Here is a 24171-nt window from a genome sequence, read left to right as displayed (position 1 = left end):
AAACCAGACTTCATCAAAAAATAAAAAACTGTTGTGTTTCAACAGACACCATCAAGAAAGTGAGAAAATGACTCACAAAATAGGAGAGAATATTGGCAAATCATAAATTTCATAAGAGACTTGTATCCAGAATAAAGAACTGTTACAAAATTCAGCAATAAAAAGACAACTCAATTAAAAAATGGACAAAGGATTTGTATAGATATTTCTCCAAAGAAGATATACAAAAGGCCAACAAGCACATGAAAAGATGCTCAATGTCTTTAGTTATTAGGTAAATGCAGCTCAAAACCACAATGAGATACCAGTTCATACCCACTACAATGACTTATAATCAAAGACAAACAATTACAAGAATTCATGAGGATGTAAAGAAATTGAAACCCTCATACATTGCTGGTGGGGTTATAAAATGGCACAGCCACTTTCGAAAACAGACTAGTAGTTCCTAAAAAAGTTAAACAATTCCATTCCTATGTCTATATCCAAGAGAACTAAAAACATATATCCACACAAAAACCTGTACAAAAGTGCACACAGTAGCATTTATAATAGCCAAAAAGTAGAAACAATCCAAATGTCCATCAACTGATGAATGTATAAACAAAACGTGGTACATGATACAATGGAATTTTATTCAGCTATAAAAAGATATGAAGTGCTGATACATGCTACAACATAAATGATCCTTGAGAACATTATGCTAAAAGACACCAGCCACAAAAAGCCATGTATGTATGATTCCATTTTTATGAATTATTCAGAACAAGCAAATCTACAAAGACAGAAAGACCCCTGGCTGCCAGGTGCCGTGCAAGTAGGGAAAGGGGAATAACTACTAATGGATATAAGGTCTCATTTTATGGTGATGAAAACATTCTAAAATTAAATAGGGTGATGGTTATGCAACTTTCTGAAGGTGTTAAAAAGCACTGAACTGTATGTACACTTTTAAAGGGTGAATTTTATGGTTATGAGTTGTATCTCAATAAAGCTGTTTTTTTAAAACCTCATTTTTTCCCCAAACCTACTATTACTTTTATATTCCCTATCCTGGTTTACAGCATCAGCTACTACAAAGTTGGCTAAAATAATATAAAAATGGGACTTCATTATAGTTTACAATGCTTCCAAATTGCTTAACCAGTCTCTTTTAAAGTTTGCATGAAACACATGTTAAATCAATTGATGTATTTGAGTCTCTTTTTTCTTGGCCTTATTTTTTTATATATTTTATAACAGAGAAAACTCCTAAATCTATCCACCACCACTCTCAGAAGGGAACATTCAATTTTGTTTTAGAAGTTATTTAAATATAAAATAACATGCTGTTTTATTATTAATTTTGGAGTGTCGGTAGACATCCAGAGTGCCTCAAGTCTCTGATTTTCTGTAAGTGATAAAAAACAGAATGAGGAAGTTCTAATAAGTATTTAGAATGTCTAATAGTTCTAATTAAAAACTAGTTTTCCAATCTCGAAAGCCAAAATTCTAAGTGAAAAATTAGGGATAATTTTAATATCCTTGTACATTTATACTTTCAAATGTTCTATAAAGAAAATGGATTGCTTTTATAATTTTTAAAAAGTTTCTAAAAAGAGAATCAAGAATAATCCTGTAGCAATAAGTACCTCTACTGCCAATAATATAATCTCTAAAATATTTTTTTTTTATTGAAATGAATCACGAGTCCTTAAAAAATGGTCTATTCCTACTCTGAGTCAGATATTGGAAAAAAAAAGCTTAGGACATTTTGTTGTGCAAGAACTTACTGCAAAGTCCAGAATCCATCAAAGACTCCTGGAGTCATGCTGGAAGGACACAGAGGCCAAGTGGAAAAGGCTCCCCACTAGCTGGGATGGGACAGATTGAGCATCAAAAAAAAACCGATGGCTGTGATGAGTTGAAACAAATATATATAAACCCATGAAACGATGATGATACTCAAAGAATAAAAAATGAAGTCATACAAACAGACTATGAATATAAATTGAAAGGCAAAAACAATAAAGCTTCTAGAAAATAATAAAGGAAAAGTGTTAAATTGGACTATACTAAAATGAAGTACTTTAAAATAATAATCCCTGTCTCTTCCCACTGAACGCGCCTATAAAACCTAGACAGAATACATGGAGCAGCTATATGAGAATCTCAAAAAGTAAACAGCAGCAGGCAGATTAGGGAAGAAGAACAGAATCTGAAATACCACCCAACCAGTAGTGAGTGTTTTTCTTTCTCTGACATTCCCCAGCCAGGGCTCAAGAAAGCTCAAAACAAAGAAGTGGCCATTGGTGTAGACAGAGAGCTCTAGGCGTAGCCCACAAGTTCTGTCTTGAGGAGTAGAAAAGAGGTCTCATAACACTCAGAGAGAGTGAAGAAAATTCCTCATTCCCCACCCCGCTTTTCTTCATTTTCTCAAGTCCGAGCCCCGGACTGACTGCAAGGATAGGGGACACACACATCTAAAAATGAGGGTGGGGAGGCGGTGGTAAATTCCCTCTCTGACTAGAAGATCTGCAGTCCTAAGAGAGAAGGGTGAAACCTGTTGCATTTTCTGTCTTCTGCTACTGGGCCCTGGGTTGTAGGTACAATAGCAGGAAGTACTCAACAGGGTGGGTTAAATTAAGCCCCAGGATATTGCAGAGAGGAAGGCACTCTGGAAAATGACCCCATAAAGGTGTCTACAAACTCCCGGGCTCATCTATGAGGTATACAAGAGTGAATGTGATCCTAAACATCATGCCAAAAACTCTGAAAATTGAACTAAGGAATGGAAGCAGAAGGAAAGAAAAAAGAGCACAATGCTGAAAAATTATTTGAGGAAATAACAGGTGAAAACTTTTCAAGTGAAAGACATAAACTTACAGATTCAAAAAGTTCAGTGAACCCCGAAAAGGAAAAACCCAAAGAAATTCAAGCCCAGACACTTCATAATCAAACTGTTGAAAATTAAAGACAAAGAAAAAATTTTGAAAGAAGCAAAAGAAAGTTGAAGCACTATTTATATTATAGCAACAATTCAAGTGACTGCACGAGGTTGTACAGGAGCTCTCTGCACTACCTTTCTAACTACTCTGAAAATCTAAAGCTGGCTCAAAATAAAAAGTTAAACAGACAAATAATTAAATATTGGCTGGTATATGGGGGGGTAAAAATGAAATATTTACTTATATTTAAAGAATAAAACAGGAAACTTCAAAACAAATTTCAAACTTGCAATAGGCCCCCCACACAACAAAAAACTTCTGTTATCGGAAGTATTTCAGTAGAAAGCTTTGAAAAGCAGTGGTGGCTAAGCAATTCTGCCATCCACTTTTGTGACCAAACAAGTCTTCTTTTATCTTTAGGCCTTAGTTTCCCAAGTTTAAGACTAAAGAGTTGAATTGGATGATCTTTAGTCTTTCCTATTTCTCACATTTTATAGATTCTTCATACTTCTCTAAATTCTTTCCCGAAAAACTAAATAGTGGAGTATCTTAGAAGTTAAAAGGATGAAATGTAGAACCAGGCAGATTTATCTGCTTCTTAGCTCTGCTATTTGAATGGGGCAAGTTACAACTTCTGTGGAATAATAATATCTACCTATAGGGGTGTAAAGTGAACATGAGAAGAGGTATACAGAGTACTCAGCACTATAGAAAGTGCTCAACACATAGTAAGGGTATATAAAACAAATGCTAGTTATTATACTGAAAGTTCTTCATTAAGCTTCCCTTTCCCACTAATATTCTCTTTGAGGTATCTTAACTTCCACAGCTTTAACATCCCCATGTACCTGATTCCCAGATCTGAATTTGCTAAGCTTTAGTTTCACATTTCTAACAATCTGGCAGACATCTCTAACTGGATACCTACCACCACTTAAAATTAAACATGCCTAAAACCAAGTCATCACCATCCCCGCAAACTAGCTCTTTCTCATAACTCAAGTCCTGTCATCCTCCCAAATTTGTTCTCTTCCTCAACTCCCCTTTTCAATCATCAACTCCTACTGATTATTCCTTTAGTCTCTCATTCCTTCCCATTCCCCAGTTCAGACACCACTAAAGCACACCTGAATTATCATCCACACTGCTGCCAGATTCGTCTCTCTCTGGCTCACTTGGATCCCATCACGTCCTGCTACCATCTGCCAAATGAAAGCTAAACTCTTGATATTGCACTCAAGGCCCAGAACAATCCGGACTCAAATTAGCTGTGATTCACAGAACATGCGTTGAAATGTCTAACCTCTCATCTCATGTCCTCCTTTTCCTTTCTGCTTACTGAAATTCTGACAATTTTTAAAGAACCAAACTAAATATTACTTCACAAAGATTTCACTGATTCTAGAGATATCTCTCATTTTTCAGAGAACAGTGATAGGAAATTTCTCTATCAGCTATCAAAATATATCACATAGGTATATTAATTAAAACAGTTTTGGTATTAGCACAGAACAAGGTAACAGGATAAAGTCCAAAAACAGACCCCTGCCTGTATGGGAACTTATAAATAAGGTGATATTTCAAATCAGTAGGAAAAAGATAAGCTATTTTGTAAATGCTGTTAGGACAACTGGCTATCCATAGAGAAAAAAAGTAAAGTTAGAGCCCTAACTCATACCATATTTTACAAATACTGGGAAAAAATATAGACTATTTATAACCTAGGATAGAGAAGGAATGTAAATGCATTAAAGGAAAAGACTGACAAAATGACTACATAAAACTTTTACACAATAAAAAACAATAAACAAAATTAAAAGACAAATTATGGAATGGAGAAAAGTTTGCCACAGACATAGTATTCATAGGATGCATATTCAGAATATATAAAGAAGTCCTTTAGAGCAGCATGAAAAAAAAAACAGAAACTTACACAGAAATATCAGTGGGTAATTCAAAGGAGAAGAAATCTAAAAATCCAATGAAATTATGAAACAATATTCAACCATACCAGTAATCAGGGAAACAAATATTATAACACTGAGACCATCATTTTTCCTTCAGATTAGTAAAAAATTTAAATGCCGATAATATTAAAAGAAGATGTGGGCAAAAAAGTAATCTGATATACTGATGGGATATAATTTGTTCTACAGTAATAACTATTAATATTTTAAATGACTGAATAATTTCATGTTTAGAGATCTACTCTGAAGAAACACAGGTACCCAAAAAAGGTACCTTTATTACAATGCTGTTTGTAATAGTCAAAAACTGGAAATAATGTAAATGCACATCACCAGGGAACTGGTTACATAAACTATAATATATATATGATATTCAATACTAGGCAATTTAAAGAAAAGTATATAGAAGACCACTAAGGAAAGAGCTCCAAAACATATTTTTGGGTGAAAAAAACCATGAAGATCAACATCAAATGATACCATTTATGTAAACAAAATATTTCTACCAATACATATTGATAGGAATGAAAGTTAGAAAATTCTGAACAGGTATACACCAAATTGATAGTAGTGGTTATCTAATAAACAGTGAATGGGCTTGGGAGGTGACTGATTTAAAAGTTTAAAACACTATAAATAATGAAACTATATTTATATTTTACTTGTGTAATTAAAAATAAAAATTTTAAAAAGGATTAAAAATGTGAAATATGCATATAATATAAAACTAAGAAATACATAATACATAAAAGTAAAAGGAGTGTCTTTTAATATATTACTCCTACTGTTTAACAATGATGTTTACAATTAACATGAGGTAGTTTTTTTTTGCAATTTGAGGCAAAGATTAATTTTAACAGTAATAACCTGATGTTGGCAATGGTGTAAAGAAATGTACTCCCAAATTCTACTGATAAAAGAATACACCGATATTGCTAACCTGTGCGATTTAAGGACTATTTGGTTAAAATTTAAAATACAAATATGTACTGATGCAAAAATTCTCCTTATAGGAATCATGTCCTCCCTCCACCCTAGAGGTCAGCCACTCTCCTGACTTTTATAATAATCATTTCCTTGTTTCTTTTATATTTTTACCACTTATGTATGCATCCTGTATTAATTACAGTAGGATAAACTACCATAACAAAAAGAATACAATAGTTCAAACACAACAAAAATTTAACTCTCTGTTAGGGTGGGCATTGCAGGTTGCCAGGGGTCAACACGGTCAAGAATTGCAGGCTGATGGTGGCTCTGCCATTCTCAGCTCATGACTTCAAATACTGCTCTGATGACTGCCATCCTAGTCTACAGAAGAGGACAGAGAAGCATGCATGGGAAGTTTTAGGAAACAGACACAGAAGTGGCACACAACAATTCCACTCTCTAGCACTGAAGAAAATTTTGTCACATGTGCACACCTAACTGCAAGAAAGGCTGAGAAATGAGGTGTAGCTGGGCAGTCACGTGCCCAACTACAATTCCATTATTACGGAAGAAGGAAAGAACAGATTTTGATGGACAGACAGTAGTACTGCCACACATCTCTGAACCATATGGCTGAGTTCTGCCTGTTTTTAAACTTTAAATGAATGGAAACATAGTATGTGATTCTTTTGTATCTGGCTTCTTTTATTTGTGTTTATGCTCTTTGGACTAAACTGTCCTAAACAAATGTGTGCAAGGAATATGGTACAGGAAGAAATGCTCAAGCTAGGAGTTACGCTACCTAAGCTATACAGTCCCAGAACGACAACTTCATTCACAAATCACACCTTCTGGACTCCATTTCCTCATCAACATGTACAGAGTTGATAATTGTGCTCTTAATCTCCATGATCGATCATGCTACCCACGCATCTTTAGTCAAATATGTCATTTCCACAGCTTTTGTATCATGAATTTGCACTGAGCCAGTCATTCCACTCACTTTTCTCCCAGTACTCTCTCCAGGAAGACTGATAACTAGCATTTGTATAATGGCTGCGTGGAGTACGAGGTACCTTTTATATCCAGCAACCACAGCAGTAGTAACTGGTTTGAACTTAAGCCCTTAAGACACTGGCTTCATTAACACTATATTCTAACTAAACTAATTCACCAAAGACTCTATACATGAAATACTTAAAACTGATTACTAAGCTATTTGTTTCAAAGAAAACACTTCAAAAATATCTTTGTTTCTGTTAACAGTGGTTGTTTCTGGATTCAGAAACTAGGTGGTTGGAGGAGCAAGGTGAGAGGGTAGCAGACTTTTTGTGATAGTTTTAAGATATGTCCATAAATTCTCTAATATCCCTCTCTTCAAAACGTGAGGCCTAATTCTCCTCTTTATAGTGTCAGCTATACTTGGTGACTCACTTCTAATAAACAGAAAGTAGTAAAAATGATGGTGACTTATGAGGCTAGGTCATAAAAAACACAGAGGCACGCACGTACGTGTGTGTGTGTGTGTGTGTGTGTGTGTGTGTCTGTCTGTCTGTCCGTCTGTCTGTCTGTCTTATCACTTGGAAAAACTAGCTGCCATGTCATAAAGACATTTAGGCAGTCTGCTAGGGAGGTCCACACAGCAAGGAACTGCTATCTCCCCAAAGCTGGAGACCTTCCCCAGATGAGGAACTGAGACCTTCTACCAACAGCCATATGAGTGAGCCATGTGAGAAGTGAATCTTCCAGCCCCACTCAAGCCTTAAAATGACTACTAATTCAACCAACAGAGTGACTACAATTCCAAGAGATTCAAGCCAGAAGCATCCAGATAAATTACCCCTGGATTTCTGACCCTAAAAAATTGTATGAGATAATATTTATTATCATTTTTAAGTCACTAAATTTTGAGGCAATTTGTTACACAGCCAATAAATAACTAATACACTTATCTATAGATATATTTTTACCTTCTGTTTTTGGTACCATATACATATATTGCCTCTTTTAAAAATGTTTTAAAAATCTCTTTCCCAAACATAATTTTCTCACTCAAATTATAAAAACTTCTCTAAACTAATAGAGCTCACTTTTGGAAATGTTCTCTATTAAAGACCCTCCCCTCCAAAATATAATAAGTACTACAAACTAGTACTCTTTTATACTCAACTGGACATATCTTCTTAAGGGTATATTATGATCTTGAGAATGCTATAACTTTTGAGGTTGTCGTAGAAAAATTAATGGAATAAATGCAAACAACTGTGCGATATAATAATGCAAATGCAATCTCAGTGGTTAAAAAGGAGCTTGCAGGCATTTTAAGGCTCCACTTTCAACTTAGAATGAAAACATGTAACGAAGAACTCACATTCAACCACAATCAGATAAGGGGTATGTTTCTGTTTCACAATGCTTTTTTTTAAACCAAGTTTTAAGAGTGACAGATAGGTGGTATTCCTCAAATTAGTCTTAAAGATTCTTCTCAGATTTAACTTCAACCTAGCAACTATTCTCCTTCCATGAACTAGCAAAGGAGAAAGATTAATGGAAATAAAACAAAACCAACTTTTAAGGAACATGTCATAAAATACTGTAGTGATAAAAAATTATAAATAAAACCTTTTGTGAAGTGCATTTAATAAAACTGGTGTGTGACATTATCTCACAAGAGTTCTATCAAGAAGCAAACAAAAAATAAGTCAATAATTTGAGGAATGAGAGCAGGGAAACCTAGTCAATGGTTATGTCTACATAAACTAATAATTTAGTTTTTAGTTCAATTGTTTGGTAAGTGAGTCATGTTAATTCAAAACTATTAGGTGTTAAATAGCTCTGTTACTTACTAGTTGTATGACCCTGAACAAGTTATTTAACTTCTCTGTTTTCTCATCTTTAAAACGAGCTAATAGTTCCTAATGCATAAGGTGGTTGTAATGAGTAAATCTGGCAACTCATAAAGTAAATTTGGTAACTCATAAGCATAAAAGCACTCAATAAATGGTATGCGGTAGTGGCATTTGTAGACTATGTATATATGGAAAGTAGTATTCAAAAAGTATTTGATTTTAATAACTCTAACTTCATTATTGAAGTTATCCTTTGAAAAACAGTTGGTAGGTGGTCCCTCTAATGCTCTGCCTCTGAGAGGAGACCACCCTCTGTCTGTGGAGTATTATCCCTTTTCTAATAAACTTTCCCTTTAACTCTAACTTTGGTGTGTGTGTTGAATTCTTTCTACACTCTCCGCCTAAGGACCCTCTTCCAAAAAGGAAAAAAAAAAAAAAAATACACTAGTTGGTAGGGGGGAAAATGCACCAAAAGAGAAGAGAAAGTAAAAAACCCCAGATTTAAAGCCCATTAAATACGGAATACACATTTCATAGGTGTTTCCATTAAATGTTAAGTTGTATGTGATAACAACTACCTACTTCTCAACATTATTGAACTATACAGAAGTTCTTGGGCTTTATAAGAAACTTGAAAATAGAACTGATATTAAAGCATGATCTATCTGATCAAGATTCTGACAAAAGTATAATATAATCTAAGTCAGGAAAACACCAGAACAAAAAGAATAAAAATAAAAAGAGAAGGTATTTTTGGCTAATATTTCTGAGCCTTCCCTTAACCACCCTACCTCTTGTTTTTGTTATTTTTTAACTACATTAGTTAACTGGCTTAAAAATAGCTTTTGATAAAATATTTTTAAAAAGCTGAAGACAGACAGGGGCACTAATGATCAACCGAAAAGCAGTTAACATGTTCATAAAGCCACTGATAAATTCTTACCACCATAAAATCGAAGCATACAGCCAAGGTCAGGATTTGTTGCCTCATCCTGTATGCGCACAGGATCGTCATATCCCAGCCTGGATAAGTAATCATAAACAATCTGAAGAGGTCGTTCAGTAGGTTCCAGCCTCCTGTTTGCACAATTCAAAAGAAAAATATTTAGTAAGTAATACAAATGCTTCATTTAATTTATTTTCTTTTAATATGCTCTAGATTTTTACTTCTATATCAAGATTTTCTTTAATATCACATGATATAACTAATCTAAATAAGTGGTGCTCAAAATTTTTGGTCTCGGGATTCCTCTATAGTCTTGGAGGACCCCAAAGAGCTTTTGATTACATGGGATGTATCTACTGATATTTACCGAATTAGAAACTAAAATTAAGAATTTCCAAACATTTATTCATTTTTAAACAATTATAAACCAATGATGTTAACATAAATAGTATTTTTTGAAAAATATACTTTCCAAAATAAAACAACTTCAGAAAGGACAATGGCACTGTTTTATCTTTTTGTAAATCTCTTTACTAGCTAGTTGAATGGAAAACAGCTAGATTCTCAGATCTGCTTCTACATTCAATCTCTTGTGATAACATGCTATTTTGTCTCAAGAAAAATCCACTGTACATGCATCAGAGACTCAGAGTAAAAAAAAAAATCAATGCCATAATATTATTATGAAATAGTTTTGACCTCACATACCTCTTCAAAGAGTCTCAGGGACCTCAAAGGATCCTTTGAAAACGTCTGGTCCAAACTTAAAGGCAGCAAAATTATGAGATATAACATTATACTTTCATATCTGATTTCGTGTAAGCTGCCCACACAATTAGAGATGCAGACTTTGGGTTGCCTACTATGTCCTAGGTACTATATATTTCATATATAGTACTATATAACATGTGCTTCACAGATGATTCTTCCATAAAAATTAAGAATGAATGGCCTAATAATTAATTCCCCAGAAATCATTCTACCACATAGTGCTGACTGAAAGCTAAAGTAAAATCAGAATGTCTAGTAATCAATTCTGACCTGTAGTGACACTGCATATTTTAAATCACATAGACTTAAATTACTTAAAAATATTTAAAAAACAAAAATGATCAATGTGTATTTTATAAGAGGTTACATCCATAATTACAGTAAGATGGCTTTTACAATTCTTTCATCAGAAAGCAGAGTTATAAACAAAGTGGCTAAGAGTATAGGCTCCAAAAGTCAGACTGCTGGGTTTGTGTCTCAGTTCTGCAGTATAATGGGAATAACAATAGCACCTAACTCATGGAACTGTTATTAAATTTATTTACTTTCTTACAACAAGACCATATGTAGAATGTAGTGTTTAGTGAAATATCTTGCATGTAGTAGTGTTCAATAGCATATTAACAATTATTATTCAAAAAATTCTTATGGTTGGAACCAAATTTTAATTAGAATAAAAACAGAATTATCTCCTCATCTGAAACAAGTTTAGGAAAGTCTATGTGTGTTCAAAGGTTTTGAAGAACATTAGCATTTATGTCTTAAAAGGATTCTGTTTAGAAAACTTAAGAATTATATTAATTAGAAGAAACACAATACACCTCCCATCATAGCAAAAAGATAGAAAGGACATCTGTGTTCTGTGGCTAAAGGACTAAAAAATACTGTTGGCAGTAAGATCTAAGTAAAAAATAACATAAACAACTATCAAAATGATGATTTAGGAGTACAAATCATACTGATGAGCACAAAAATAAATAAATAAATAAAACCACCACCTGGCCTATTCTGACTGCTCAGTTCAGACTGTAGCTTCCACAAAATCAGCACTACTACATGGGGAATGATCAAAGAATTAAAAGCCTTCAAAGACCTGTAAATACTGAATCTAATAGAAACAGAGAACAAACTTTTCAGAATAAAAACATCAGTTATAATTAATCTCTAGTCAAATAAATATTCATAAGGGGCTATGATAATATTAGGCATTTTCCCCATACAATGGTAGAATTATTCTAAGAAGGATGCATTTTAAGAAGGAATTCTAATAAACTGAATCTTGGAAGGGTCAATTAGCCATGTAATGTGAAGACTGACTGAAGGATTATCCTGAAGACAAGGAGACCAAGGGCATAAAGAGTTATCTATATCTTTCAATGTCAAAAGGATTAGACTTACTCTGGATTGCTGCAAAGAATGAGACTAGGAGCAATAAGAAGTTGTTGCACGAGTAAACCTGGGTTAAAAATGAGGGAGAACCTTAATAATTAGAGATGTCCAATAATGAAACAGATTGCCTCTCAAAATAGCTCACAGAGCTAGAGAACCATCTGTCACTGATATTTTAGAAGAAACTCCTATAAGAATCAAGTTGGGCCAGATGATCTTTAGAGTGTTAGAACTCAAGAGTCTGAGATTATTTTTGGATACAGAGTTAAATTTATTTAAATATCATAATTCCATATAATGATCACATATTCAGGACCAAGAAATAATACTTTCTGGTTAAATCTCATTAGCTCGATTTTTCAATTTCTCTCTAGAAAACCAACAGAAATGGAAACATCCAAATTCTGAAATATTTTATGTGACCAAATTTCCTTTCCTAAAAAGGTTCTATAGACTTTGAAAATCTGTTTATACAGTTCTACCTAAAGAACACATATTCCCTCATGGGAGGAAAAATACTCAAGAGAATCTCCACATCTGCTCTTACTAATTTAGCATAAATGAGTAAATAAGAAATATCTCAAGAACTGCAAAGACAAGTAAAATGAGGGACTAATTCTATTTACTCATTATATCCTCTGCTTAAGAGAGTAAAGAAATGCTTATGGGGAAGGGAAAAGCTTTAATATGCTTACAGTTCAATTTTGTGTTTCAAAGTTCTAGAAGTTTAACAGGCTGGTAATTAGCTATTTGTGAAACCGCACAAATCAAAGGAAAAGTATATACTGCAAAACAGGTGTAGGAGAGAGTAATGTTGGCAGTGGTAAGTTCCGTTCAGCATTTGAAATACTTTTCTACTAACTGCTTTAAGGACAATAATAAGACTACTGTAATAGTTTCAGTTTACATCTAAGTCTTCTAGGAGCTATTATGTCTTTATAAATCTAAATACATCTGCATATGATTATTTCTCTCCAAACTAGCCAACCAATACAGTAATGCTATCAACAGTGGTTTATAGCTCTTAGCCAAAAGTAGTAGCCAACGGTTATTCTAAATAGTGCCCCGAGTTAAGATACACGTGAGAGAGAGTACATTTCAAGTATCAGTATCACTTCACATCAATTGCAGTTAATAGTGGGAGGCAAAAGTACACATTAAAATCCAACAAAGGGAATATATATTATATCGAAGACCCTAACAAAGCACAGCAACATTCTCTCCCACAAATTCAAATTCAAATTCAATCTCTGGCCACCTATAAAGGTAAAATCTGCAAATGTTAATATTAACAATACAGATAATAACACAAACAACAATAATGCTACTTCAATGAATGTCTACTCCAGGCCCAACACTAAATGGGAAGTGTTTTACATTTTACAAAGCTATACCTATTTTGCAAATAAGAAAAATGAGGTTCAGAGAGTCACACGATTAGTACAGAATGGCAACAAGGTTTGAACCTGTGCTGGTTTCATTATAAAGCCTATCTTCCTTTAGGAAAACTACATTATTTAACGTAGTTAAAATAATTTATGTAGAAGACAGCTCAAAACTCATGTCAACTCACTAAGGAACCTAAAAAGTTGTTTTAAAATTACTATATTTCATTAAGCCTAATACACCATCATTTGAAAAATATGCTATTTTTTATGCATTATTGTATAATAAAGAATTTTACTAGTCTTGTCCCTGATTCCTGGCAGGAAGATTCTAAATCCTTGGAATTTCCTGAGTAATGGGAGTGTTTTAGTTATTCAAGAGCCTCTTGGATAACCCTTGAGTTTATGCTAAGAGATGAAATGACTTAGGATACAGATGGTGACTAGAAAGACCAAGAACGTGGGGAGCTGGGCTGGGTCTTGGAGACAGCTCAACCTTGGGGGAGGAGAGAGGGCTGAAGACTATGTTCAAGCATTTGATCAGTGATCCAATCAATTAAACCAACCAATGAAACCCCTCAAGAAAAACTGTATCAAAGTTCTGTGGTGCTTCCTGGTGGGTGAACACATTGATGTCTGGGAGGGTGACATGATGAGAAGGTATATAAGTTCTACATTCAGGACCCATAGGTGTCTCTTCATTTGGCTGGTCCTGATTTGCATCCTTTATACTAAGACTGTAATTATAAGTATAATGCTTTCTTGAGTTCTGTGAGTCATTCTAGTGAATTACTGAAACTGAAGGGATCATGAGAACCCCCAAATTTGTATCCAGTTGGTCAAAAGTATGGCTGGAATCTGCAGTAAGAGCAGTCTTACTGGGGACTATGTCCTTTAACTTGTGAAGTCTATGCAAATTCTGGGTGGTATCAGAATCATATTGCAATAAACCAGATAGCACTGCAATAACCATTAAGAAAAAACACTGCCAATTAAACTATGACCCAACAACAACTCTAAGATACAAGACAATTTCAGAAGTATTAAAATGTAAAAACAAAAAAAGTTTAATAAAAACAAATTAACATATTCTTCTAAAGTTTTAAAATAACACAAAAATATAAAGCAAACCACAAAAAAAGTTCTTTTTCTTTCCTCAGTGATAATCAGTTCAGTATGTATCCCAAAACAAGATTTTTCATTACACTTTTATTTTATTTATTTATTTATTTATTTATTTAGGCAACCCTTGGTTGACCTCACAGATTGCAAGGACTTTGTCAGCTTACAATCCCTTATTTTTTATTTTTTAAGCCTACAGCACCTGGTCTTCCTAGGTGGTCTCCCATCCAAGTACTAACCAGGCCTGACCCTGCTTAGCTTCCAAGATCAGATGGGATCGGGCTTGTTCAGGGTGGCATGGCCGTAGACTCCCATTACACTTTTATAACATCAAAATATGGTAAACAAAATTTTAGTTACTTGCAAGAGGTCACCCAGCAAGTCAGTGAAAGAAACAGAATTAGAACTCAGGATCTCAAACTCTAAGGATATTATTTTCTGTTATATACATCTTATTACTTCTTGGTTTATCTCATCGAACACAGAAATCTTAGTCACTGTGTTGACAAATGACAAATTAAAGCAAATATATGATAGTGAGCCAAAGAGCACTCTACTTTGTCACATATGATCTTGTTACAACTTTTTAGACAGAAGGCAATGATTACACTAAGTTTTACTAGTGAGTCATTTATCACTTAAACAATTCAATAAAAAAAACAGACCAAATATTATCATATAAAGAGCAAAGGACTGGGAGACAAGACACTGTGTTCTAACTACAGCTCTAGCTCCGGGCGGCTGCAAGAATGTGCTTTCAACCTGCCCTCTTCAGTCTCTGCTCTACATCTACAAAATAAATGGACATGGTCTCAGTGATTTCTACTGGGGAAGTTATTGGCCTTTTGGGCAAGATTATTCTTTGTTGTACAAGACTGTCTCACACATCGAGGGCATTTAGCCTCTCTAGCCCTTGCCTCTCAAATGCTGGTAACTTTCCCCAGTAGTTGGGGAAAAAAACCCTGCCCCCACACGTATTTCCAAATGGAAAGGGCAAGGGGTAGAAGGGTTGATAGGTGGGGTAGACTTTGTTTCCCTAGAAGATGATCTCTCTTAGTCAGGTTCCTTCAAGTGCCAATATTCTATAAACTAGTAATCCTTCAGCTTTATTTAAGTGACAAGTCCATGACTGAAAAAGAGCACAGAAAAGAAGGAAGTCATGGATGATTTAGAAAACACATGGTATAATTTTAGTCCCAGTAATTCCATTGCTAGGACCTAGCCCAGGAAAACCGACACTGTAAAGCTTTATGGGCAAAGGTTCAGTCATCAAAACACTACTTCTGAGTTGAATGATTTGAAACAACCCAAACAGGTAACATTTATTGAGTACTTACAGGTGCCAGACATTATTCTAAGTACTTTATTTCCCTGCTACACAAAGTATAGCACATCACTTAGGAGCTTAATGCAGAATCTCAGGCCCCACCCCAGACCTACTGAATCAGAATCCGTACTTTAACAAGCTCCTCAGGTGACAAAAGAGTTTAAGAAACACTACTTTATAAGCATTAGTTCATTTAATCTTCATAACATGTCTAATTAATTTAATCCTCAAAACAACTCTATAATGTAAATACTATCATATTCCACTTTACAGATTAGTAAACTAAGGACCAGAACATTATGTAACTTACATAGGAACTGTCAGAGCCAGGACTTGACTTCACACATTCTCATTCCAGAATCCAAACTTTAAACCATCATTGTATATTATTTCTCAATTTTTAAAGAAGTTATAGTATCTCCATAAAATGGAATATTCTGTAGTGATTAAAATTAATGTTTAAGGAATTTTTAATGACACAAGGAAATAAAGTAGGCAGTAAATAAAACTGAATATATGGTATGGTCTCAAATGTGTAATTTTATTAAAAAGTTATACACACACTCACTTCAAAAAAGATCTAGGGAAAAACTGTTACTATGGGGAGGCAATATATGAATCCGGTGTCAGAACGCCAGAGTTCAATTCCAGCTCCATCACTTATGCTCAGGGATCTTAGGTGAGATGCTTAACCTTTTTAAGCCTTATTTTCCTCTTCTATAAAAGGAGAATAATATCTACCTCGCAAGTCCATTGTGAGAATTAAATGAGGTAATCTATAAAATGCTTAAGCATTAAAAATTGTTATTATTTCTCATCACACTTTTTCATTTTTCCAAATTTTGTACAATAAGTACTTATCACATTTCGGTAAGCAGCAAAAAAATAAAAAATAAAACTAAATAAAAATACAGAAAAGAAGGAAGATAATGCCTTAGATTGTCGACTATCTTATTTATAAAGGGGTATCATAAAGAAAGTACCTATTTCTCTGATTAGATAAGAATGAACTCAAGCAATTAACAGTTGAGTAAGACAGCTAAAAAAGATCTTTAAATAAATATGATTAAATAGTGAAACTGAGTAAGGGACACCGAGCCAGTTACTCTCTGGGATGGCCTTTACTCCGAACAAAGTCCACCATCCACCTTGAATGATTTAGGCATTCCAACTGCCTGGCAGTGCCTGGTTGACCTTGAACAAGTTACCAGACCTCGCACAATGCCTCAATTTTCCTCACATGAAAGGAATGACATATTATCTCCTTTGGAGTTGTGAGGATTTAATGAGAAAACGTGTGTAGAGCACTAAGCACAGTGACAAACAAAAGCAAGCATTTAATGTTAGCTAAAATCGATCATCGTCATCATCATCCTTTGGTTGGAGGAGACTTCTTGAGCTCCTATTCCAGCAATGAAAATATATTCACTTTTCAAACCACAATTCAATCGTGTTTTCATTATTACTGAATCACTTATATCTTCAAAGAGCTATTTTATTACAAAATTATCAAGGTCACAGAGCAAAAAAAAAAAAAAAGATTTGGATTCTTAACTAACTTCAAAACTAGTAGTAGCAACCCAATTCAGGGGGGGTTTCTCCACATTTTTAATATCTTTGTATACATACACACTAGTAAACAAATGAGTAAGTCTTGTCTTTAAATACATCAACTCCATCAGCTACATCTAGGTCAAAGCTTTCCACCTGATAAAATTAGATCGGAATCAGTGTTAAGATTTAGAAAAGCCCAAGGATCACCCAGTCTGATCCTTTCGTTTTACAAATGGATTTAGGAAATGTAGTTAACTGATGAACAAGGAAAACATTCAAATGCTAATCTAGTGTTTAAGGAATTAGTCCAAATCCTAAAAGGAACACAAAATAAACCTCAGTTTAGACTTTCAAAAGGACACCAATTTTTAGCTCAGCTAAAGGTGTTACTATTATTACCACGTTTTAGGTGTAAGTGGGAGCTTCCTTTCTCACTTTCAACAGTACTGAATCCACAGCTTTGAATTCTATTTCAAAACAGTTATTTATCACAAGGAAGGGAGAGGAGAGAAAATAAGCTCTTATTTGACATCTAATTCAAAAAACGGTAATTTTTTTTTAAAGCTGAATCAGAGTTCATATGCACGGTATAGGACTACAATGAGAATACTTTTCTTCATGTTTACATAAAAAATTTTAAAGAAAATAGATTTTAAACATAAAAATATGCTCAACTTCACTAACTAAATGACAATTAAAAGGACAAAATAACGAAACGCCAATTAGAGTTGCAAAAATTTAAGTCACTAGATTTGAAAAGAGATTTATCTTTCAAATGCTGACTTTATTTAAAAACTGCTGACAATCATTTCTATTCATAAGCAAGTAAGTATGTGCTCATGCATAAGTATACATATATTTATATATAAAATTTAACACATGTTCTGGAGAAAGTTAAGGGGGAAATAGGTATACTTTTGTGTTATTCATCAAAGTATAACTTCTATGACGAGGAATGTGACAATATCTGTCAAAACTGTAAATGCAGATGTCCTTTGACCCAGCAATTCCACTTCCAGTTTTTCCTACAGATGACGTCCACATGGGAGAATTATCACAGGCACAAGGATACTCACTGCAGCACTACTTGTAGAAGTAAAAAACTGGCAACAATCTGAATGTACGTTAATTAGAAATTGGCTAAAATTATGGTGGACTCACAAAATCGAATACTATGCAGTCATTAAATAAATGAAAACTATATAAATATTAATATGGAAAGATCTCAATGATATTAAATCAACGATGTGTTACATAGAGCATCATTAGTTTTAAAATTTATATATAGAGATACATACTCATGCATGAGTATATATACTCCTCACTCTATTTCCTTTTATATATTTCAATTTTATCCTATTTACATATTACTTTTAAAGTTTTAAAATATTTATTTTAATTTAGATATCTGATTGTGTAATCCAAATTAAGTAATTAAATTTTCCTTCACTGACAGTTTTTAAATGTAAGAATCATAACATCAGCATTCTAAGGACAAATCTTTTTTCAAGCCGAGAGAGTCCATAATCAATATCAGCTCCAGCACAATTAAAACCCTAAAGCCCACTTCCAAGCAGAAACACGTATTACTTACACTGCAGTAGAATTAGAGTGGGAGGACTCAGACCTTACCTGACCAGGTCTCCATGAAGCTGTAAATAAAGACTTTCCCTTCCCTCTCCAGCACATATTTCTGATGCTGGTGTCTCTACTGTGCAAAGGACAAGATGTAAGTCGGAGGAGGAGGAGGAGGAGGCAGAGGAGGTGGCGGTTGTAGTGGCAGTGGTAGTGTCTGCTCCATAAAGGTAAACGCAGCCTCTCTTCACATCTTCTCTCAGCCAGTCTCTTTCTCGAGAACCAAACCTACTTCTCCTATTCAAACAATTTCTGCTCCCACTGCGTTTCATATTTCTCTAAAAAAAACACCAAGAGAAAAGAAATCACTAGCTAGAATGTCTGAGTGAGGCATGTTCAGTCCTCATCCCACCTTTCCACTCTAAAATCACCTGTATCTGCCATGCCCATTCTTCACCTGGAAAACTTAGTTTTCTTTACAGCTAGCTGTTCATGTCTCTATCATCTTCTCTGACCCATTCTTTTTCTTATCTTTTCAGAAAAATGTCAGTAATAAAACATCCATCTACCTACCAGGCAACATACACAAATTTTAAAATTTTGTCATATTTAGTTCCAATCATTATTCTAAAGAACATAGATACAATATATTCCTACATATACAACTGAAGCCACCTGGTACCCCACCACAATCCCACATCCCTCTTCCTCTCCCCAGAAACAAACACTACTGTATCTGATATTTATCATTCTATGCATTTGTATATGTTTGCCATATATGTACATACCTATAAACTATATATAGTATTGTTTCATGTGATTTAAAACTTTAAACCCTAACATACTTATGTTTCACCCTGCCATTTTTTTATTTTTATTTCAATCTGGTTGTTTTAGAGATATATCCATGCTAATACACCCAATAAAACAAGAGTGAGATGGCTCCTTCAAATGGGTAATATTCCATTTTTGAATGCAATGAAATTTATCCATTCTTCTATTGATGGTGTTTTAGTTTGTTTTTAATTTTTCACTGTTGGAAACAATGCTGCAATAAACATTTTTGTACATGTCTCTATATGCAAATTGAAAGCTTCTCCAGGGTCCTGACCCTCTGCCTTATATCCCACATAAGTACAAAATCAACACAATATTGAACAACTATTCTTTCCATTCCCATCATGTTCCAAAAAAAATTACTGTTGCATTCGATAATTTTGCCCCCGTGAAATTCATATACATTGTAGAGTCACATTATCTCAAAGCAAAAACTGCTACAGCAATATAACAAGATTCTAAATATTTACCTCTCTATTTTTATGATGGGCCATTTTCTGTTCTAATAAACAAGAGATTTCCACTAACAATTACACTGACATACCTCTCCAGGGTCATGCCCCATTGCCTTTCATTCTGTTTCAGTCAATCCAACTACTTATTCTCTAAACACACCAGCTATTCCACAATTCTGTGACTTGTCTGAAATGTTCTTCTCCATCTTATCCACCTGCCTAGACATTCTTCAAAACTGCTCAGATGTGACCCTCTCTATGCTCTCTATGGAATTATCCATGTCTCTCATCCCCATCTTTCTCCTTCTACCTAGAAAGAATGAATGACTACTCTCTCCTCAACAGAACTTCTTTCCCTTGAACATACTTATATTACTAAATCGATTGCAATGGGGTTTAACTATTTATTTGATATTTCTTCCTCTATTCTACATTAAGAATCTATTATAGTGCCTTAAAACCTAGGTGGCACAGATATGCATGCAGAACTCAGTTGATATCACAGAAATTTATTCTGGGTCTGTACATTTTCCCAATTAGCTCTGGCAAGAAGTTAAACAAACTTGGGGGTGGGGTAATCTCCATTTTCACAGAGAACTCTATGATCTTTTCTTTGAATCAGCCAAAAAGTAAACAAAATACTTTTGTTACTTATTCCTCATTGGGAAACAGAACTACCTATAAATAAAGCAAATACTATTTTTATAATTACTGAGATTAATATTTTAGGATAATTATAGCACCTAAAATTCAATTTGTAAAGGTGGTAAAGAATGAAAAAGGAAATAAAACAAGAGTGAGAATGGCTTCATTGTTTTAAGTTTAGGATAACATAAGTAAATTGATCATTTTAGGGATTTGAGTATAGCTATTCAGATCTTAGGGATTTGAGTATAGCTATGCAAAACCATGAAGATTATCACTGATTCTAACTATAGATAAGTAGGATAAACCCCTGCAACAAGTGGGAACTAGGTCTCTCCTCATCAAGAGCATCTTCTTAAAGCTGAACATCTCAGAATTAACAAAGGGCTTTCAAGCACTTATTTTATAAACACAGGAGCCATCACGGTTGTACCACCAAATAATTTTAACCACTGAATAATTCAATGGTTAATTGTAAATATTTGTTATTTTTTAATCTTTAGGAAAGATAAACTGATCCATCTGAAAACAGTATTCTATACAGTATATTTATACAAATAAGTTCTGCACTGAGTGAAGAGAAATTTTGCTCACTGCCATTAAGAGCAATCAGACACTATGCCACAAGACCACCGAAAACCTTCTTCCAAAAAACTTTTTAAGGCCAAATAATGGCTCACTGACCTTCTCAATCTTAGAAAAGTGAAGACAGACCCCAGGAAGTATTAGTTTATCCATGATTTTTCTTCTGAGGATTTTTAAGTCATTTTTTAATGTGTATACATATTTCCCTTAAGACTATAAATTCTTTAAGGAACTTTACATATTGAAACATATGTATTGTTGGTCAAAGAATGTATCCCCTGACTAGATGCTAAATTCTACCCTATGAAGATAAACCGCTGAGTTAGAACTTTAACAGGGGTCCCTGACCCCGGGGCCACGGACCGTTGCGGGTCTGTAATCTGTTAAGAACTGGGCCACACAACAGAAGGTGAGCGGCGGGCGAGCGAAGCTTCTTTTGTATTTGCAGCCGCTCCCCAGCGCTAGCATCACCACCTCAGTTCCACCTGAGATTGTCAGGCATTAGATTCTCATAGGAGCACTGGTCCCTGATACGAAAAAGGTTGAGGACCGCTGTTTTGGTGGATATCACTGGGCATTTAAAAGGCCTAGAAACTAAGAAAGCACAGTCCTCTTGCAAAAATCTAGATGGACTGTTTAGCTATTATTAGCCACCACTGAATTACCTAGTGCTTTCTCGTCCACTGCCTAAAGCATCAGGTAACTGCTGGAAAGGCCAATACTATCCTCTGAGATGCTTTCAGCTTTTAATAATCATTATTCCACTGGAACTGCTCCACTGAGAACATTTTATTTTCTCCCTCCCTTACTTTTACATAAGAACTGTTGACAAACTAATCTATAAGGAAACACAACTATAATCACCTCTCACATCAAACAAGTGTATAAAGAACACATTTAAGATTTTAAAATATTTCCAGAAAGCAAAAGTTTTTAGAGTAAGCCATGAGTTAAATACTTACTTCAGTTTTATGCTTTTAACTATAAAAATGAAGATAATATGTGAGGGCTGTGAACATTTCAAATGTGATAAACTATTAAAGGCCCACATACAATTAACTCTAAGATATGCATGGTAAAAACAAAGTCTGGTAAAGTAACTGTCCATACTTAATGAGCACTATTAGAATGTAAAATATCTTAAGGGAGGAAATACATTCCTGCATTCAAACTTTAAAATAATATGGGCTCATCTCTACAAATATACATTTTAAGGTATATTCTGGAAAGGGTGGGATGAGATAGGAGAGGAAGACCATTTCAGTTCATTAAAGTCTTTCTGGTATTAATTCATTTTTTAAAACCATATGCATTTAAATACCAAAATACATTATTTTAATCAAAACTTAAAACTATTGTTGAAAAAAACAAATTTCATCACATTCACTGACTGGATTAGTTGTAACTTCCTATCTTCCACTGTAAAAAAAAAAAAATCCTAAAATTGGAGGAAACATCTAGAAAATGTATGCTTCAAAGGTACTCCCAATTATCTTAAGAGTATTAAAAATATCACACCTATTTTTCAACTACAACTACAAAGGGTACATTCTAAATAGCAATTTGCAAAATAAATCTGGGGACAGATTTTGAATCAAATTTTCCAATAATCCATACAGATGGACCTAGATCTAATCTGGCTAAATTACACTGGCTTAGTTATATTAGCCTTTCTATGAAGATCTGTAAGAGATAAAAAAAAAAAAAAAGAATACGCCTTTTCCAAAGGGTCTTCAGAGAATAACATGTAGATTATGACTTTCCTTCCAATTCAGAAAGTCTTCTACTTATATATTCTTTTCCAGTTTCACTTGGCACAAAATTCAACCACTCAGCTATTTAAGGGAACTTCTGTATGTAGAACACATAGCACCTATTCTCCATAGCGGATCCCATTTATTTGCAAGGATTATTTAAAGCGTTAGCCATATGCAATAAAGCAAGGAATATGGAGGGCCTTAAACACTGTCAGCCTCCCACACCACCAGCTCAGCACTATAATCAATCAAATGGTCCCCAGATTGGAACCCCAGGGAGCCACTGATACACAAGACCACTTCCTGGAAGTGTAGGAAGGTAGGACTTTTCAATAAAGATCCTAATTTCTCAATTTCTTCCTTCTCACAACTTAGCCTCTCCTCACCAAAATAAGTTCTTACAAAAAAAAAAGAAAGCTAAAGCTGTTTACCTTCTAGGCCAGAAGGCATTATTTATCTCTCAGACCTGCCATTTCTAGATAAACCAGGCTGGTTGAACTTTTTTTTTTTTTATGCATTCACAATTTACATTTTTGTGACCTTATGGTTTTAAATAAATATCCAAAAGCCTTTGGGTAATTATATTTGCAATTTATAGTTAAATAAGTTACAACAAATATGTACAAGGTTTATGCAGAAGTGAAAATAAACTATGGAAAGTTATTTCTCTAAATCACTGGATTAAAATTGGAAGGTAGTGGCAGAAAAACTGTTTTATATTTTACAGAGTTCTATTTTGTTACATGGATTCACCACGCGCTTCAAATCTATTATTTTTCAGTGTTCTCATCTTTGTGATGTACTAATAATCTTAATAAAAACCATATTGTGCTCACTCTCGATCTCAATTAACAACTATTACTTGACGTATTTTTTAACACCAGGTATTTTCATTGTTTTGCAAAGTATTTTTGAAACACATCAAAGCTAAATTTTGTCTCTCTTCCTTTTCTCTGGTAAGTTTTAAATCCTGCTGATTCCTCTTCTAGAACTCTAGAAGGCATTCCAGTCCATCTTCAGAAGGACATCTAGTTTACATATTTGACCTACTCCAACTATTTCAAAGGCTAGTAGGAAACACCATCCAGTTGGTCTCCCACAACCCCTGCTTTTATGTATCCTCACTGTCCCTTCCCCACCCTACATTCCT

General features: G+C 34.3%; 1 protein-coding gene and 1 non-coding gene across 2 annotated transcripts in view; both read right to left on the bottom strand.

The window, feature by feature from the left end:
- Nucleotides 1–24171, bottom strand: part of PHLPP2 (PH domain and leucine rich repeat protein phosphatase 2) — a 63255-nt gene that overhangs the window by 38137 nt on the left and 947 nt on the right. Inside the window, 2 exon segments of the mRNA XM_039851794.1 lie at nucleotides 9617–9750; nucleotides 18800–19080. Of these exon segments, the coding sequence (XP_039707728.1) occupies nucleotides 9617–9750; nucleotides 18800–19080 (415 nt within the window).
- On the bottom strand, nucleotides 14477–14595 carry LOC120593995 (5S ribosomal RNA). The gene has a single exon (XR_005650483.1). It is a non-coding gene; the product is annotated as a 5S ribosomal RNA (ribosomal RNA).

This window comes from Pteropus medius, unplaced genomic scaffold (genome assembly GCF_902729225.1).
Source record: "Pteropus medius unplaced genomic scaffold, Ma_sr-lr_union100, whole genome shotgun sequence".
Lineage (NCBI taxonomy): Eukaryota > Metazoa > Chordata > Mammalia > Chiroptera > Pteropodidae > Pteropus > Pteropus medius.
This window is presented reverse-complemented; position numbering and strand designations above follow the sequence as displayed.